General features: G+C 49.6%; 1 protein-coding gene across 1 annotated transcript in view; it reads left to right on the top strand.

Moving 5' to 3' along the window:
• SGPP2 (sphingosine-1-phosphate phosphatase 2) overlaps window positions 1-18,437 on the top strand; it is a 32,921-nt gene extending 14,484 nt beyond the window's left edge. Inside the window, exons 4-6 of the mRNA XM_009890213.1 lie at window positions 8,425-8,604; window positions 11,152-11,241; window positions 17,892-18,437. Coding sequence (XP_009888515.1) covers window positions 8,425-8,604; window positions 11,152-11,241; window positions 17,892-18,437 — 816 coding nt within the window. The remainder of the gene's footprint in view (window positions 1-8,424; window positions 8,605-11,151; window positions 11,242-17,891) is intronic.
• The last annotated feature ends 867 nt before the right edge of the window (window positions 18,438-19,304 follow it).

The raw sequence follows: 19,304 nt of genomic DNA on the forward strand, positions 1-19,304 counted from the left end.
TGTGTGGTGGCTGAACCCCTGCATGCTGCTTTGAAAACTCCCTTTTCAGCAAACTTTGGGTTTAGTGGTTCTTATGTGTTTGTTAGTTTTTGTGCTTTTGCAACATTTCACCAAAACGTTTTTGTGCTTTTGCAACATTTCACCCAAACAAACTTGGAACAGCTGATAAACAGTCACTCAAAAGTCAAACTCTTTAAAGCACCATATATTACATCGCATAAGAACATGTAAGACTGTATTCAGGCAGGTAAGTAACTAAAAAATGTCAGAATACAAAAGCAAGATACAAGAGAAAATGCGATGTGCGGGATGAAGTGTTGATGGAAAGAGAGTTTTGGCTGTGCTAGTGGCTGTACTCTACCCTTGAGGAAGAAGTGCCAGCGAGGCTTTCATAACTGAGACCAGCTGGGAATAATTTAAGGTGAAGTTTAAATTGGAAACCTTTTGTATTTCACTAGAGCTACTAGGTGTAATGGTTGCCCAGTTTTAGGTGTTGGATGATAAACCAGATCAATGTGACAGTAGTTTTTCCTGCTACCAGGAGACTGGGCCCAAATTTCTCTTACTTAAACGCCATTGTAAGATAGTCAACTCCCTTATTGTTTTTGTCTGAAGGCTTTTAAAGACAGAGTGAATGTCCTAGGATGTTCGTTGGTTGTTCTTGTGGAGGCACAAGGCTCTCTTCATCTTGTTCTGGTTTTGTGTTTCTGAAGTCTGACTTGAGAGAGTCAAAGTCCTCCCTCCTACACATAAATATTTTCAAAGAAGCTATCTGTGCCGGCCCTTCCCTCCTCCTGTCCCCTGCTGCCCCTTGCCGTGACATGCACGCTGTGCTGCTGCTCACTGTTGAGCACGGCACTGCTTGTAGTGGGTTGGAGACCGTCCTTGTAGATGTGCTGCTCGCCTTGTGGCTGGGACAATGCAAGCGTTGGAGCATCCCACCAGCTCAACGTGACCTCGGACATCCCATTGCACTGACCAAATCTTTGGCAAACGTAGTGTAAAGCTCCTGTGCAGCTAGCGCAAGATGGATGTGTTTTCTGGAGAACAATGACCGTGTTGGAGATGGCAGATCCTCGAGCTCCCGTAGCCAGCTGCCCTCTCCCATAAGGCACAGGTGCCTCATGGAGGTGCCCAGCGTCGCAGTTGCTGTTGGCATCTCTGCATGTGGGCGGCATCCAGGTGTCTCGGGGAGGGGATGGGGAGCAGGATGAGATCAGAGGGTGGCTCAGAGCCCCCCAGTCTGGCAGTGCCCGGGGCTCTGTGGGGCTTCCTCCACCTGGGCTGCCAGCAGTGCTGCTCAGTGGCTTTCACAGTTATTTCCCTGAAGCCAAACCTTAGTTGTTGGTGTTGGCTTGGGGGTAGGAGGAGCATCTCCAGAAGAATATACTCTTCCTCGCTCTGCTTCCTTTCACTGCGAACCAAGTGATGCTCGAGGGGCACAGTCACAGCTTTTTTCTGTTGCAGTGTTGTCTGTTCGATTCAGCCTTAGTTGGGGGATGCTGAGAATAGAAGCTGTGAACAGTGCAGACTGGGTGCTTGGTTTAATTTCTGTACGGTGAATCAAAGTCACGCCTGCCTTGACAACCATGGAAAAATAGCTGGGACTTCCAGGATACAGTCTTTGCTTCTGCTTGATTAATCTCCTGAAAAATGCCAGTTTATCAACGGTGCATCCTTATTCCCCCCCTCTTTCCGGTGTTACCGATGTGCTCAGTCACTCCTATCAGCACACAGAGAGACTGTGATAACAACAAAGGCAACATCATTTTCAAACTGTAAATTTCCTTTTTGGGAAGATGACAAATACTATTGCAGGGCAGGGCTTCTAGAGCCAGGTTATAGAATTTCTGTTTTGGAGCCAAAACAGCATATTCAAAGTCACAGTATGAGCCTCAGGGAAGAAGTCACCAGTGCTATTTGACCCCATGTCTTCTCTAGAATTTCATCTTGTCCTTTTAATAGATCAATAGCGCAGATGGGAGAGCTGCAAAATCAGAAGTTGAAAATAAGTGTGTTCTGGTTCACCTTTGTTAGCTGAAATATTACAGAGTGCAAAAAGAATTGCTCCTCCCGACCTCCACACGCCTGTGGGCCGGTGAGATGTGTCTGTCCCCGTGCGGAGGTGGTGGTGGCGGCGGAGGGGAGATGGCTGACGTGCGAGGAGGACGTGCCACACACAGCACACCTGCAGCACTGGGACTGTTTCCGAAAACCTGCCAGACCTGGGGTCCGGCCAGCTGCCCCGTAAACCAACAGGAAATCGCACTTTGAGGCATCGGTACCGTGCCTTTGCATATGGAGCTGGCTTGGATGTGTTTGTCTGTGTGCCTTCATACGTGCCTCAGGTCCCCTCCAGCCCAAACTCTTCCATGATTCTGCAGTGTGAGATGCGGGCGGCTCTCTTGCTTTCTGCCGCTGAAGCACTGCCCTGGAGGAGTGGTGAGGGAAAACCATTGAAAATGCCAGGCAACACCTGCGGGTGAGCAAAACTACCTCTTAAACTATTGAAGCAGTACCAGAATTAGGCGAATGTCAAGGAGCCGGGTCACTTCATGGGATTCTGATGCCCACAGGGAGGGGAAAGGCCCCTCACCCCAGAGGGAACCCCCGCGGCTGTTGGGACCAATGCTTTGGCACCTCAGGTTATGTGGATGGCAATGCCTTGAGTTTGATTCCTCATTGCTCGCTGAAGCAAGAGCTGTTAAAACACAAAGATAGGTTCATCTTGTTTACCCCAGTGCAGAGCCCCAGCTGAGGATGTAATTTTGGAGATGGACCATATGTATGACTCAGAGGAAACCCTGAGAAAAAGGCTGTTGTGCTGCTATAGCAACTGCTAATTGCATTCATGTAGTAAAATGTAATATTGTTGACCCATAGTGGCAATAAAGCTTTGCCTCTCCTTCACCTGATGCCGTGGCTGTAAAGGATTGATGTTCCCCTCAGGCAGCCCGGGCTGCCCCAGCAGTACTGGTAGGCACCAGGGGTTGAGGAAAGTCTTTGGTTTTAAGTTGCTTACAGCAGTACAGAGAAATCCTTTGAGAGGGGAACAAGTGTGTACAACACGTAGGAAGTCTTTACCCAAGTAATTTTGAAATGTAAGGATTTAATTCTGAAGGCTTCAGGGTCATCTGCATAGCACTGGGAGCTCAGAAAATCCCAAACTGGATCATGGTGGTGTGGGTTAGAAAAATGCCCGTGTGTGTTGGGGTTGCTGCCGTGGCCCATGTGTTCAGCCTGCGGGGTTACAGACATGGGGACCCCCGGGAGGGACGGCAGCTTCGGTGCCGTCAGTGCCGCACGGCTGCTGCGTGCCCGGCTGATGCGGTACCACCCGGCGATGCAGAAAGAGCAGAGGCTGGTTCAGCTCTGAGCAAGTGGGGGTAGCCATACCTGCGATTTCAAGCATGGATCAGTGAGCCAGGCTGCTTACTGCTTCGGCGTGGAGCAGGACAAGGCGTGGGTGATATATTCCCGTGCAGAGCAGGAGCCCTGGGGAGGAAAAGCCTGCCTTGCCGAGCCCTGGGCTCTCTGCTGCTGGTGAATGCAGCTCGTGGGTTCAGCCACACAGACGAAGCACCTGGTTTGTGTTTCTCAGGGGATGCAGGAGCTGTGCAGCCTGCAGGGAGGACCCGCAGCCATGGACCACCTCCCTGTGGCTTTGGAGGAAGGGGCGGGGGAGATGAGTAGTATTTCCTACATCACCGGCTGGTGCTGCTGTGTCACTGTCAAGTGATGTTGCAAATATTTGGGAGCTGACCTAACTCCCTGAGGGTCCCCGCTGTGGCGGTGGCATGTGAACAGCTTTTCCTTGTGTGTGTGTGCTCACACCTCAATACAGAGGGAAAGCAGCATTTCTCTGCGTTATACATGTGCCTGGCTGTTGCTAGTGACCCCTCCACCATACCTCTGCTCCCGTGTGATGGTCCGTCCACCTTGCTTTTGCCATCATTTCTTTAGTGGGGTCTCACATCATGGCATTTGTCACAACTGTAGCTGGTGGGACTTGCCCATACAGAGGTAGAGCGGAGTCCCTTTGCCTCCCCTAACAGAACACTCCCATGGGAAACTGGTGAGGGTCTGGGGGTGAGGGCTCTACATGTGGACCTCTCTGATGCCCAGGAGCATCGCTGCACTTCTGCCCAGGTTTGGGCTCCCGCTTGTGGGTGTGTAGTGACACGGGAAGGCGACCCAGGAAGGCTGCGGTGTCGACCTGTGGTGCTTTTCCCTTTCCCATCCTTGAACCCCAGCTCCCCTCCCTCCTTGCCAGCCCCAGCAGCCCCCCTCGTTTGCCAACACATCTTTGTAACTCAGGTGTGAAACAGTTAAGTTTCATTTTGGGAAGTTTGAACACTCTGAGGTACATGGTAGCTAGAGCTGCTGCCGCCAGCCTTCAGAGTAAAGGGAATTAGCCATGCCCATCCCACCAACTTCTGTGAAATCACAACTAAATTCCCATGCATTTCTGTGTAGTTATGTTCTCCGGCTAATTGTGTCCTATACAATCCATCACCACTTTGACTTTCTTGCTTCCGTAATGGAAAAGTCTCCAAATTCCCCATGCAGAGGTACTTATTAATGTGCAAATTAAAATTATTTATGCTGAAGATGTCTGCAAACTTTTTTCCACCAGAACTGCAGAAAATGTTGGTTGATCTGCGTCACTTGGACGGAGTGGAAGAGAGCCTGTGCTAGAAATAGACACAGAAGAATGGCACCGAGAGCTGTAGTATAGCACTCTAGGTAGGCAAAAAATATCAGTAACGTAGGGAAGAAGCAAACAGAATAATAAAGGATGAAGAAATTATTTGCTTCAAGGTTTCTCTTCTTTGCCATGCCTACGCGACTGCAAACAGTGTTTGCTCGCTCGGTGTTCAAGGGTCTGTTGTTCCCTTTCCTCTCCAGTGTTCAGCTTGGGGACTGCAGACCCATCAGGTGGAAAAGTCCAGGAGCACATAAAGACTTTTGGAATGGTTTTATTTAAATCTTCAATTAGCATGATCTGAGCCTAGGCCCCCTCTTCCCCTCTAAATCTTCCCTGCTCTTCTGAAGAAGGGGGAGCCGGGTAAAGCCCAGGGGCTCACCCTTCCTTAGACTTGGAAATGCATAAACCTGTGGCCGATCGGTGGCTACTGGGTGACACACTCCTGGGTCCAACCTTAACTCCCCTCCCCTGTTTGTCCGAAGCCATTGTGAATGTGCTGTTTGGCTTCCATGGGGTAGGCTGGAAATCACAGCCAAATCGCCCGGTCCTGTGATCATGGCTGTGAGACCTAAGCAAGCCCAAGCTACCTGCCGGTGTGGACTTGGGGTAATTTCTGCCCATGCTAAATCTATTTCCAGGGCTGGCAAACATTTTTAGTGTTGTGCAAATAGGTAATTCAAGTCAAGCGTAGGTGAGGCTTAGCTCAGTGTCGATCTTTAGCCATGCTGATCCCTCCGTCTCCCTTCTCTTCCTCTCCAGTGCTTATGGTTTACGATGTTTATTATGGGAGTTTTCTCATCTGCTAGATCGAAAAAAGCTGGTAACAGGCCAGAAATTTCAGGCTGCTTGCTTTCTTTCCCAGGACTGTTAGAGAGTAAATCCAAAATAAGAGAGAAATAAGGTCAGGAAATAATGAAATGTGGCTTGAGAGAGAATACGCCACTTAACCGAGGCAGATACCTACCTCCCTCAGAAGAGGAGAGCTGCAGTAGAGTGCAATTCACATATATCCTGCAATTAAATATAATGCTCTAAGTGTGTTTCTGCGCAACACTTGTCACGTAGTGACCGCATCCGCAGTGGCTGCCTACTTCTTTTTATTTATTTATTTTTTACTGTTTGTGGCTGAGCTCTGGGATTTTGTACCTGGTAAGCTGGCAGGGGTATTGCCCTCAGTGGCCACGTGGTGGTCCCCAGCGGGGCTGGCTGATGCGCTGGGCTGGGGAGGGATGCGCGGCTCCCAGCTGTGCTCTGCCTGCCCCGCTCCGTGCTGGGGGGCCGTCTCCCTGGGGAGGGCACCCCTCTGCCCGCCACAGGCACATCTGGCAGGAGCTCTGGGCCACTTGCTTTGCCATGTTGCGAGCCGAAGAGCCTGGGTGGTCCTGTTGTCCTCCAGCCGTGCAACACCTTTGCTGGGTGGCTTTTAGCAATGATGCTCTCATCATCTTTCGCCTTCTCGGGGAAGCCTGCCAGTTCAGCTGATGGGAGGTGTTTTACCGCACCCACAACCACCGCTTCTGCCAAATAATCCGGGATATTGCACGTAAAATCACGTGCACGGCACCCAGATAAGCTAAAGGCAAAGGTTGGTGCTTCAGAGGGCAGTGCTTGGTCTGGCATATTCCCCTTTGTATTTTATGGAGGTTGTCTTACCTCTCATTACTGTACATGTCTATACAATATGTGTTTTTAAAAAACAGAAGGGTCCGAATTTAATCTGGAATGCCAGGAAGGAAGGTGTTGTGAGGATGCTTGTTATTTTTGCTTGCCCATACCACCTCCAGCATTCAGCCTGTTTTTCACCATCAGAGGAGTCCTAGCATAGCCTTCATTTCAAAGATGACTCATTTCCCTTTCTGTAATACTCTTACGTACTAGTGCTAATAATACTTCTACAAGTGGAAGTCATTATTATAGAGGACTGCTGATAAACTGGCTCGTCCTACCTTGCCTCTCAGATGGTATCACGGATGGTAGCCTCAATGTTTTATGTTTCGTCGGAGAGAGTAATTTTGCTTTCAACCCTGGAATTTAATTAACTTCCAAAGATGTGCCTGCATCCATTTGGAAACCGGTGGCATTAACCAAATAAACCCACGCAGTGGTTTCTTTAAGACACTCGTTCCTTGAGCCTTTGTTTACCGTGAGCAGCCGGGGCAGGGTATTTGCTGGCTGCCCTATGCCCCATATATCAGGGTGAAGTAGGAGCAGCCAGGCGTGCCACAGGTGGTGCCAATAATAAGGCGGTGATGTGATTCATGTAATGAGGGATAAAGGATGCAGAGGCACCAGCAGTCGCTTTTCCAGGCTCTGGTGCTGGCTGTGAGCCGAGCGCTCCCGGCGGCATGCCCTTTGCTGTAGGGAGGAGGATGAAGGAACGTGATGTTTTGGCTTTTTCCTGGTTCCGATTTGTGGGTCGTGAATCCTGACGTCTTCCTTTGAATGTGAACCCTTTTTTTTTTTTTAAATGGCTGGTGGGAGGGAGAGGGATGCAATGTGGCTGGTGGCAACTGTGGCAGCGGATGATCATGTTGCTGCTCTGGCATATGGCTCGCACCAGCATGGGAAGGATGTTATTTTAAGACCCCTCCTTTGCTAGTGGAAGCGTGAGAAGCAGAACGGCGAGCCGTCTCGCACAGCAACTGAGCTTTCATAGCAGACGTCAGTTAACCTGATTTTTGTATTTAAAAAAAAAAAGAAAGAAAAAGGGTTTGCTTTGTTTTGTAGAGCTTGCTTTGCATACGGCTGGCTGCGCTATCTAAAGGGAGGAGGGTGGCAATAGGAAGCAAATACATACTCCAGGGACAGACTGGGTGATTTTTGTTCACAGCCTTCTGGCTGTGGATGCTGACAGCCCGTTGCCTTTGGGAAGAGGGTGCTGAGGAGCAGAGGGTGGTCGGCAGGGGGGGTGCCCTGGGTGCTGCTGGGCGGGCTGCATCTCTCGGGGATGCTGGCCAGCTTTGCCTCCTATTGCTACTGCTTGTCGTGACCCAGGAACGCAACTTTTTCCTCCAAAATCCCTGTGTTGTAGTGCTCGGTAGCTAATTAATGGAGCCCTCGCTTAAACCTCTGGTGTCCCAAGCAGGGCACAAAACCCCTTTGTTGTTGGGGAGTTAGGCAGGAGAACTGGTACTTTAGTTGCTCGTCCAGTTTTCTCTCTGCTGCCTCCCCGAGGATGCCAAGGTTATTATTTAATAACCGCACCGGCGCTGCATCCCCACGGCACCTTGTGTGGTGGGTGGAGTGGGAGCTGCGGGGAATGGGAGAGCTGGTGCTGCGCTGGGAGAGCAGCGGCGCGGAGCTGGGAGGGATGCGGCTTGGCGAGGTGGTGGTTTGAAGGCGGTGGCGGAAAAATTTCTCTTATAGCTCTTTGCTCTGGGGGAGAGGGGTTGTAAGGGATTGGGAGGAAACTTAAACTTCTCTAGCGTGGGGTGGGAGCCAGCTGTCCGTCTCACGCCATCCTGCATTGATGCATCTCGTCAGCGAACCCTCCTTTTGGTCCCACTTCTGATCAGGTTACAGTGTGGTGCAGTAAAACCACCGCTTCCTTCGCTGACCGGGATAATGGAAACCCCTTTAATAATTCAGGCAATAAATTCCCCACTTGGGGTGGTGGTTTTTGCAGGAAAAGGGGCAGAAATAGAGGTGCTTCTCGGGTGGGCTGAGTGGGGATTGCCCGCGCTGACTGACAACGCTGTGGCCTTTCCTCTCCCCAGATCGTGATGTACATAGGCCAGGTCTCCAAGGACATCCTCAAGTGGCCTCGGCCCCTCTCACCACCTGTTGTCAAGCTGGAAATGAGGACGGATGCAGAGTACGGGATGCCTTCCACCCACGCCATGGCCGCCACTGCCATCTCCTTCTCCTTCCTCATTGCAACCACGAACCAGTACAAGGTAGGGGGTACGAAAAAAAAAAAAAAAGGAAAAAAAAGAAAAGAAAGAAAAAGAAAATTATGTGTCTGCTTCCAGCAAGCTGCAGAAAACTGGCAAATCCAAAGCTGTTGCCACTTCCAGAGGAACTCTGCATTTCATTTCACAGACGCATATTTCTCCCTGTTGCAGCCCATAGCTGGCCGATAATACACTCAAGAAGAAATTTAGTGGAAACCTCTGTTCTTTAGTGCGAGCCGTGGGTGGGCTGCGCTGCCCTGCTGTGGTTTGGCGGGTTCGCTGTGTTTCGGTGTGCGGGAGCCTGGAGGGAGCTGCGGTGCTGCTGTGGGAGATGCCCGGCAGCGGCGTTTTGTGCTCGCCCTGCGCTTGCCGAGCCAACGCTGCACGTCAGGAAACACTGGCTCCTGGGGAAACCAAAGGAGCTCTGTGTTGCCTGGTTTTTGTATGATGCAGGAAAAGCATCCTTGGAAATCCCCTGGCTCTAGCCTGCGTTAGACTAATAGCGTACAACATGATTTGAGACATTGAGACAACAGCTTCTCTTTTTGTCAGAGAAGTAACAGCAGTATCACTGCACAGGGGTTGCAGGCTGCTTGGGGAGAGCTCATAATTCTTTTCCCCAAACCTTCAGCCTTTTATCCTTCTGAAAGGTTTATTTCCCAGAAACCCATTTCTCCGTGATGATTGTTTGCATTTCATTTTATGAATCCAAACACGTCTTCCCTGTACTCTGGCAATAATAACTTCCTGGCTGTGCTGTATTTCTTAGCCTCCTCAGGTGTATTTCAAAGATAAACCCGTGTAACCAAGAGGGCTCGCAGCACAGCAGGGGGGGCCTCACCATCACGGTGTCCCTGAGTGTCCTCCCCACGGTGCCAGCCTGTGTGCAGGGACAAAAGGTGGCCACCCGTTTGACAAACGGTGCTGCATCCTGGGGCTGCAACTCATAGAAATGGAGATTTCTGAATTACACCGAGATCTCGGAATTAATTTAACTTCCAGGCTCAGCCAGTTGCAGCCATGAAGCAGTGGGCTTTGCTCCTGCCCACAGCTCAGGGATGAGTGAGCGGGTCAGTGGTGCCCGAAGCTGTGCTGCCAGCCTCCTGCTGCCTGGAAATGGCAGGAGAACTGGTCACAGCAGCCTGGCAGTGGGATGAGAACGGGAGGAGGAGATATGGAATGGGGTATTTGTCAGCCCTGGAAGGCCGGATCCATCCCATGTGTCAGATCTGCCAAAAAGATCTGGTCAGCAACACTTTCTCTTCCTCCTCGATTGATAAGCTACCAGTGGGATACGTGGCTCTTCATGGGCTGTCTCATACTTCTTGGAAACAGCCATGAAACAATAAAGCTGCTGTAAAATAATTAAATGATTTAATTGCCTCTATTAAGAAGGAAAAATCTACCAGTACATTATGCTGCTATCTTCTAAAGCTGCCCTCGTCATCAATTACCGATCTGGACTAGCTCCCGGGCTGCCTGCTGGGGGGGAATAAAGTGGGCGTAAATCCTCCAAAGGCTTAGAGAAGTGAGGAAAAAACAGAGTTTTATGAACTGGGAGTGACACCTGCAGCTGGGTCTGAGCTCTCTGTTCTGGGGGCTAGAGGACGCCAGGGAAAAAGGGTCAGAAGCGAGTTGTTACGCTTAATGTTTCCACAGAAGCATTTTTGCGCTGCTCAGTCATCAGTTTCTCGGCAGTAGATGGAGTCTTTGTGTCAAATCGGGTGAATTGATTTAATTTGTTTATATTTTGGGTTGATTTATTTTTTTCAGAAAAATGTTCTTTATGGACTGAAAGGAGCCCACCAGCCCACTCGGTTTGAGGATTTGAATGAGTGGATTAAGGGCTAATATGTTAAGGTTATGCTTTACCATATGTGGGTTGTTTTTTTTTTCCTTTTAAAATGTTGATTTATTTTAACACTGCTTTCTGTGTTCACAGGCAACTCGGAGAGGGAATTAAGCTTCATAAGACGATGATTAAACCTTAAGCGTCACAGGGCAGAGCGGCCCTGACTACTCTAATAGCTGGACTGCGGTTTCAGCCCAGACATTGATTTTTTTCCCCCTCCCAGCCTGCTGCTCGAGGACTATCGATCACGCTTCTGGTCAGGCTCTGTGGCTGTCGCGCTCCCCTCGGGTGATCCGAGGCTGCAGTTCAACCTCGGGCATCGCTTGTACAACGTGCTGTGCCTTTTTTCCTTAAGGTCTTTAGCACTAACATGGAATTTGCAGGTGGATGCTGTGGGGGAAAAACTCAGCAAATACCGTCTATTTCCCAGGTTTCCCCATGCTGAGACTGGACTTTCACAGCAGTGGGCACAACAGATAATGAGATGACCTTCTGGCAGGACTGCACGTAGCCGGTGTGAGGTCTTGTCTTGGCTCACGTTAATCTCTTTGGGAAAGTACAGCTCAGGACCTGCTCCCTGACGCAAGATCCTTATGTCAGTCCGGCTGCTTGGATGTTTTATTTCCGCTATATACTGATGTTAGAATGGGTAATGGTGTAATGTGCGGTTGTTTTTTTTTTTCTTCCCCTTTTTGCAGTATCCATTCGAACTAGGCCTGGTCGCAGCATTTGTGTTTTCCACGCTGGTGTGTCTCAGCAGGCTCTACACCGGGATGCACACAGTCCTGGTAAGGATGCCCTGCGCCGCCCCGTGCCCGTCGTGCCTCCATCTCTGCTTACCTACAGCCGTTCCCATCTCCCAGTCTTCAAGCGATGCACGTCCTGCCTTGGCCGTGCCACTGCCGGGATATAGGAGTCATGCCACCAAGTTTCAGGCTGTACAGTCAAAGGCAGCTGTGAGGAGACCCTCAGGCTATTGCTATTTGAGTCCGCAGGGGAATTATTTATACCATCGGGGAAGCGGCGGCGCGTGTGGGTTGAGGCGCTGGGTGAGGTCGGTGTGGCATCGGAATTGTAGTTCTCTATTTTGAAATTTTAACTGCGAGAAATGCACTTGGGCAACTGGCGCTGCTCCTTAGCTAAGCCTTTTGTGCAATAGTATCACTGTTGTCAGTGACAAATATTCGGGGCTGGTTTAGCCTGGGAGTGCCCGGGGAAGGAATAGCAGGTTGGTGAGTCACGCTGGGGGTGACCAGTGGAGAGAGGAGAGGGTGAAACGTGACAAGTGAGCTGCCCTTGGGGAACAGCAAGTCTCGTGTTACCATACAGGCACATGGCACTTAAAACAATATTATGACAAGCTTCTTGTTTTCAGCTGGTAGGAAATTTATTCTTAAAGGATTGAGATGCACAAATACTTTCTCCGAAAATAATCATAAAATATCGGTGACTTTATATGACAGTCTCGTTGGGCAGTCGTGTCAGCCCTGCTTTAACAACAGGTTTCAGCGTGACTCCGATTAGGCGGTAGCTGGTTCCTTCCTGGCGAGGGGAAACATTGATTTGCTACAGATAGAGGTCCGAGGGGTGGTCCAGCTTCCCAAGTGCGGATAAAAACTGCCGGCTACTTCCCCGCAGGAATGTGATGCACATTGCTGGTTGGTTGCATGTGCATAAATGATTGCATTTTTTTTACTAAGTAATAATTATGTTTGTTATAATAAGGAGGCTTGATGAATGTAAGAAAGGGAGCCCCTATGAGATTAAGGTTATCTATAAAATATAGGTTGACCTTCCCTTGCAGGCCTGGCGGATCAAAACAATATCTTAAATGGAAGCTGGAGACACCCTTTCTTGGCTGGTGACCTTAAGTCAATCTGTAAAAATTCTTCACATACTTCCCTTGCTGGTCTATCGTAATGAAAGACTCCTCTAAATTTAGATGGATTTTAGGGTAAAAAAGAAAAAGCCCTTTGTGCCTTTGACGTGATAAAAAGGGGCTTTAAAATAAAAGAAAAAAAAAGCTCCTTAGCTGAACTGTGAGCAATGCTGCCTTTCAAAAGGGCGAGCGTACTTTGGTCGGGTCTTCATCTCGTGTGTGCCATGGTGGGGATGGAGCTGGGGAAATGCCTGGTGACCACAGCTGCCCAAATGCCACCCCTCTCTCTGCGGTGCCGTCCCCCCTCACCTGCAGTGATGAGTTCTGGCATCCCACCTGCGATGACAGGGTTCTTCTTGGGGAAGAAGTGCAGTTCAGAGCCGTTTGCCGCACTTTGAGGGATGGCTCCCACCCTGAGCTGCCCGGGATGCTGTGGGATGGAGGTGCAGCAGCTGCTCAGCCAAGTCACTAGCCGAAAACGGCCTCTATCTAATGAATTCTTAACCCAGGTCTTAATAGAAAATGAATACCAACAGGATATAATTATGTATTAAGCGATCATAATATTTTAGTAATGCAAATGAATGCGTAAAATATATCCACCGAATGAATGTAACTGAATTTTTCCTGTTTGAGGAACCGGAGCAGGGGTGGCAAGGTGGCTGCACCGTGCTTTGCTACAGCTGGAGCTGAAGCTCCGGTGCAGGGGCTCCTCTTCTGTACCCTCAACTCTACAAATCCGTCTGTATTTCAGCATCGCAGGCACTGCTTTTGGATCAGGAGCGGCCTCAAAAAGCACAGTCATGTCAGTAGAAGAGATGTTACAATTAAAGACCTTCTGGAGATGCACTGAAGCCGGTATGAGAGCTGTCTGCATCGTTATAGCCATATCAGAATGAATGCCGTGATTAGGAAAAGGGAATAAACACCCGTTGCCGGGGCTGTTACCAGGCGAGCGTCACCCAGGCGGAGAAAGGGATGGGAACAATACACTTGCACTGCTGAGAGATAATTTAATGACAACAACCCGCCTTCACCACCGTGACACGAGAATATCCCCTGTTTGTGGAGAAGCAGGGGAAAGGCAGGGTTCTTCCTTTTGGGTCTTAAATGATGGAGTCTGAGGAACTGGTGAAGAGGGAATCTGGAGTTACCTGGAAAGGGAAAAGTGAAAATTTGGACGCGTTTTGAAAGCAGAGAACCTGTAACATTTTAGGGGTTATTTTTAAGGAACAAAAAGCAATTGGAGACACTAGGACTGGGGTTTGTTGTTGTTTGTTTGTTTTTCCCCAACATTTGTATTTTAGCGAATATCCCTTTACTCCCCATCTTAAAACTTTGGCCCAATTTTTGATCCCTGTCTCAGTGAGACTAACAAGTCTTTCTGTCTCACCGTTGCTGGAGCATGTCTGAGTCATCTCATATTTGAAACGGTGGGTGATGGTGCCCGTGTTGAGTGCACAGTATTCCAAAAAGATGAGCGCAAGATCCTTGCAAATCCCATTGGGAAGAACTGCGTGCGCCGAGGGCCACCCCCGGAGCAGGGGGAGGAGGGGAGGCTTTTAGCCGCCTTCTGACCCTTCAGGACCAGCAGTGGCAATTCACTTAACGCGCTGAGCTGATGGGTTTGGCCTTCACTGTGGTGGCAGAGCTAGGTCCCCTCCCGGCTGCCCTCAGCCAGCAGCGGGGGCTTGGGGAGGCCACCAGTCACTCCAGAACCACCACCCACCGTGTGAGTGACTCACTGGTACCACAGCCCCCTACTGGGGCCACCTGGGTTAGAAGCAATAACGCCCTGGTCCGGCCAGTGTAGGGGGTGGGATACAGGGAGAAGTCAAAAGGTCACTTTTTATGACCGAAAAGAAACCTGGAAATTGTTTCTGTAAACAAAGTAATTCCTCCCCCCCTGCCCCCCCCCCCGAGATATACCGATTCAGTGTTGATGCATTTATTGCTGATTACAGCCCCCTGCGGGGAGGGTGCTCAGGAGCCCCCCCCGCCCCCGGCTCCTTTGCCGTGCTGTATCTCGGGTATTTTAACGCTGCCATTAATCCTGAAATTATCTTAAAATATTTGAAAGCTGATAAGCAAACAGCATATTGGCATCACTTTACCCGCTGCAGCAGCACAGTCCCCGTGGGATGGAGCACTCCTTTAGGAGTGGAAAGCAAAGGAGATTCCTGGTGAGGAGAGCGAGTAGCGTCTTGAACTAAACGAAAGTGTGAAGGGAATTTGGGCAATAAGTGACCATATACAAGACAGAATAGGAAAAGTGCTATTTTTGCTTTGATTGGCAATATCAGGGAAGATGCTTGAGTGCCACCGTGTGTGTTCTGGGTGCTGGTTTGATATTCTGGGGGCATTTCTGTGAGCGTTTGCAATTCCGACCGTAGTTTCAATGGGAAGAGCATAGAAGGGTCCTGCCTTCAGAAAGCCAGACCACACGCTTTTGCAATCCTACAATAAAAATCGTGCTCTGAGACTTTGTGAACCAAAAAAACTCCAGCCCATAGTGAGAGGGGCAGCTGTGATGCCGTCACCCATGGACCGTGCTCCCTCGGTGCCGAGCAGAGAGCACTCTGCAGCGCGCCAGCCCCGCATCCCACCCATCGCCTGCAACTGCGTGTTTACCTCCCTTGTTTTAATTTACGCACCTGTAGCACAGGGAAAGTAACATGAAGGTCTTGTGGAGTTAGAAACACGATACTGGCCTGTGCTTTAGGTGGCAAAGCGAAATGATGGCTTTCCAGTTAAAATCGATAGGAGCGAGGTCTCCCCTGTGTGGAACTCGGGGAGATGCCAGTGGCTGGGGCGGATGCTGTGCGGGAGCGGGGCCAAGCAGCGCAGCGGCAGGGGGGACTTTTTTTGGGAGGGATGGAGCCTGCGGTGGACTTGTCTGTGCTGAGGGAGCTGGAGCATCCCAGCAGGGAAATGGGGGGTTTTAAGCTTTGCCGGTAGTGCTGCACCTTGAGCAAAATTCGTGCCTGCCCTCATTTAAAAATTCCTTTATAATTGCGGGTTTGGCAAGAGGCTAATCTGTTTACACAGTCAGAGAGGCAAGAATGTGCTTCCTGGGAGTGCTAACAGCAGCTCCGCCGCTGGGAAAAGCAAGGGGTCCCGCTCCTGGGGGCACGGCAGGGAGAGTCCGGAAAAAAGTTTTTCTGATGGAAATCAGAGCCATCCCTCTTCTTCCCACCTTCTCCTTAGTTTAACAGGCGAGAGGGGGAAAATCATAAATTCTGCACTGCTAAATGTCTTTGTTAAGTGTCAGTCTTGAACTCACCCACCTCTTCTGGGTGTTCAGAAAATCAAACCTCTGCTCGTGCATACCTGAACCAAAGGCAGTCACTACTGGCGGCCGCAGCTCGGTATGTCCCGGCTCTCCAGCAGCTTCTAGTAAGGAGTCTCCAAAATGAGAAAACCCATACATTGGTGGATGGGGGGAAAAAAAACCACAGAATAAACCACTGGTCTCCAAACTTTTTTGATGGCGCACCCCATCAGTAAAAAATGTTTGAGCATGCAGCCCCGATATATGTATATTTACTTGTGAATGAGATACATGTACTACTGCATTGGTACATACATTATAAAACATACACAAAAATATAAATTAAAAAAGGATGAGATAAGGATGAAATAAGCACTATGTTAAAAACATATATATTTTTTATTTTACTTATTAGTGCTGCAGAAGTTATTTTCTTCCCACAGCCCGATGGGTTGCCTTGCACACCCGCTTTGGAGACCACTGGTATAAGGCACTGGTGGGGAGCAGAACTGGTTATCTGCATCCTGCTTGAAAACTGCAGGAGCTGTGTTACTGAACAGGAGGATAATAAAAATCAGAAAACTTTAGTCAAGTCCATAAATAGAGACTGCCTGTGCCCCGGCCGGGAATGGCTGGAGTCAGTTGGGTAAATCTGAGCAAAGCATTTGGTTAAATGTCTTTAACTGGAACAGAAAAGCACCTGAACAGCTGTTGAGTTTCACTCCTCAATCACACGCGGAGGGGGTATTGAGATGTCAGGACTTTTTCTACTAATATGAGGTAGACAAATAGTGGGGTGGGAAATGGATGTACAGAGTGGTGATGGGATTTCTGAGCATCGTTTCGGGGAGCAACCCCCAGGTCTTTTGTGTGGGTGCAGTTACTTAGCGTTGGGCCAAAACACGCCTTTGCGTGTAAAGTTACCATCTAAAAGTTGGTATCAAAAGATGGATTATTGTGCTGTTGTGAAATATTGGCACCTAACAGTATTTTACATATTAGACATCTGCGAACAACTTTGTGTATTTCCACAGCTATCCTCATGTCATGGATGAGGGAATACATGTAAGTGGAGATTTGTATTAGGAGCATGCAGAATGGCTCTGGGAGTGGCTTAAAACCAAATGTGCTGGGAATCTATTGCCTGGAAGTTTTAAACAGCTAAAGTTCAGCCATACTGGAGTAATGCATTTACCAGAAAGTCATTAAATATTTCTGTTGAGAAAAAGTCCCCTCATTCCTGCCTAACTATAAATGAAGTTCTCATAAATAATTCATTTTAGATGGTGACCAAGCATGGTAGCAGTCAACTCTCATGACTCGGTGAAAAAGATACAGCCTTGAGAAGAGGACGTTTCTGTCTGAGATGAGTTCTGGCTTTTGCAGGGCATTTCATGGTCGGAATACAAATTCTGCTGCCTTCTGAGAGACATTGGGTGAGCGGCACAGGGAAACTTGTTATATTGCTTTTTATCTGGCTGCTGTCATACAGAGGCCGTTTGTTAGGGGTTACCTCTTGTCTCCCTTCCCAGCCTTGTGGTTGACAGCAATCAAGTTCTCAAAACACCTTATTTGCCTCTGTTAATAAATTAGGTTTTAACTATGTGCTTGCCTCGGGCACTTAACTACGAGCCAGATTTCAGAGGCTTGGGCAACGAACTTCTCCTTGATGTATTCCTGCCCGGCGGTGCATACCTCTCGCCGCAGTCGGCAGAAATCGTGGCGCACACGCCGTGTCCCGCAGCTCTGTGGCTTTTCTCCCCCGGAGCCTGTGTTTCTGGACTGGGCGCTTGTCTCTGGCAAACGACAGCATCTTCCCACTTATGCAAAGCAAGGAAGCGATAATCCTACTGATATGATGAAATTACTTGCAGGATTATGGGGGAGGAAGGGTTTGTATGAAGGCAGCTTGCTGTGACATCGTCCCTGAGATGGAGTTGTGCCTGCACCTTTTCCACTGAGGTCGTAGGTGGACAGTGCCCAGAAAACATGAAAGCAGGTGAGGGGAAGAATCTCACTCGTTCAGGGGAAAATGTGAGTCAATAGATATGTTCACGATGACAAAGCTAAGGTTGGGTTCACGGATTGTCACGTTTTGTTGAGGACAAGGCTGACAGCACTTCAAGCTGTCTCTGTGCGTGGACAGTGCCATCGCTGTGAATTTGGGGCGTTCCTCCGCTGCTGCGCGCTCACCAATGCACACGTTGGTCTTTTTATTATCGCCTGGGAATTTCTGTTCTGCCTGCCAGGTCTCACAAAGATTCTAAACGTGCTTGCTCTCTTTGCAGGATGTGATCGGTGGAGCGCTGATTTCGGCTGTGCTGCTCGTGCTCTTGTATCCTGCGTGGGACACGATCGATCACTTGCTGTTAACCAGTCCCTTCTGTCCACTTCTTTCCATAGTTGTGCCTCTTGTCTTATGTTACAACTACCCCAAACTAGACTATTACAGCCCCACCAGGGGAGACACCACTACTATCTTAGGAGCAGGAGCTGGAGCAACGGTGGGGTTTTGGTTAAATAACCAGTATGCTGCACCAGCCTACACCAGAGAAAACTTTCAGCTTGGGTATCCTCTGATCACCAGTAAAATAGCGGTGGTCGTGCTAGCCAGGTTCTTTGTAGGTATCTTTGTTGTTCTACTGACACGCCGGCTCATGAAGACCGTGGTCCTCGGCATGCTGGGTTATCGGTACAAGTTTCCCATTGGCGACCTGGAAGCCCGGAGACGACTGGAAGTCGAAGTGCCGTATAAATTTATAACGTACTCCTCAGTTGGCTTCAGTGCCACCGTGCTCGTGCCGCTGCTGCACGAGCTGTTAGGACTGATGTGAGCGCAGCGCCCTCCTTACCAGGTCATGTATGGCACCACCATTTCAGAGATGCGATGAGGCGATCGAGGCTGGTAACTTCACCAAAAAAGTGTTTTGTGCCTTTCTGCACTGGCCTAAAATACCCGATTCGGAAGAGTCATGGGAATCGCTGTACACAAATAACTTTGGGTTAGAAAGTGCCAACTCCACTTTGGCCCATAATTAGTCCCTGGCCCAGACGACTAAAGATGACAAGCAAAGAGTACAAAGCCAAAATCCCTGCCGGAGCGGCAGCAGTGGCTGGTTTGCCGTGGGGTTGGGGGTGCCGGGGAGCGTGGCTGTGCCTGTGGGACACCGGCCCCAGGGCTCCCTGGGCTGCAAAACTGCCTGCCAGGCTGTGGGGGTGCTCCGGCTGGCCATGGAAGGGCTCGCATTTGGGGCACAGGGGAGCAAGCGGCTGGTGGGGTGGGGGAAGAGGCAACCAGCCAAGAGCAAAGTGCTGTCCTTGGGGCATGCAGAGCTCTGCCCATGTCCCGCTATCCCCTGGGGACTGGCGGCGAAGGAAGAGTGGCTGAAGATGGGAAGGTGATGTGGAGGTGGAGGCTCTTCATGTGCTGGCACCTTCCCACTGTTGGGCTTTGGTGGAAGTTTCTTTAGCAGCCAGCATCGGCAGAGGTCAGAGTCGGCCACACTTGGGCATGGCCGAGCATTTCCCTAAAGAAACCTGATGATTATTGTACTTGTCGCTTGTCATAGTGTCTTCTGATGGCACTGCCAGACCTGGCTAGTTCTGGGCGTGTGGTTTTTACCCACTGTAATTCCTCCGAAAAAAAAAAAAAACTAAAACAAAACCAACCAGACAAAAAATTATAACAGAAGTAAAAAAAA

This window comes from Charadrius vociferus, unplaced genomic scaffold (genome assembly GCF_000708025.1).
Source record: "Charadrius vociferus isolate BGI_N301 unplaced genomic scaffold, ASM70802v2 scaffold650, whole genome shotgun sequence".
In the NCBI taxonomy this organism is placed as follows: Eukaryota; Metazoa; Chordata; class Aves; order Charadriiformes; family Charadriidae; genus Charadrius; species Charadrius vociferus.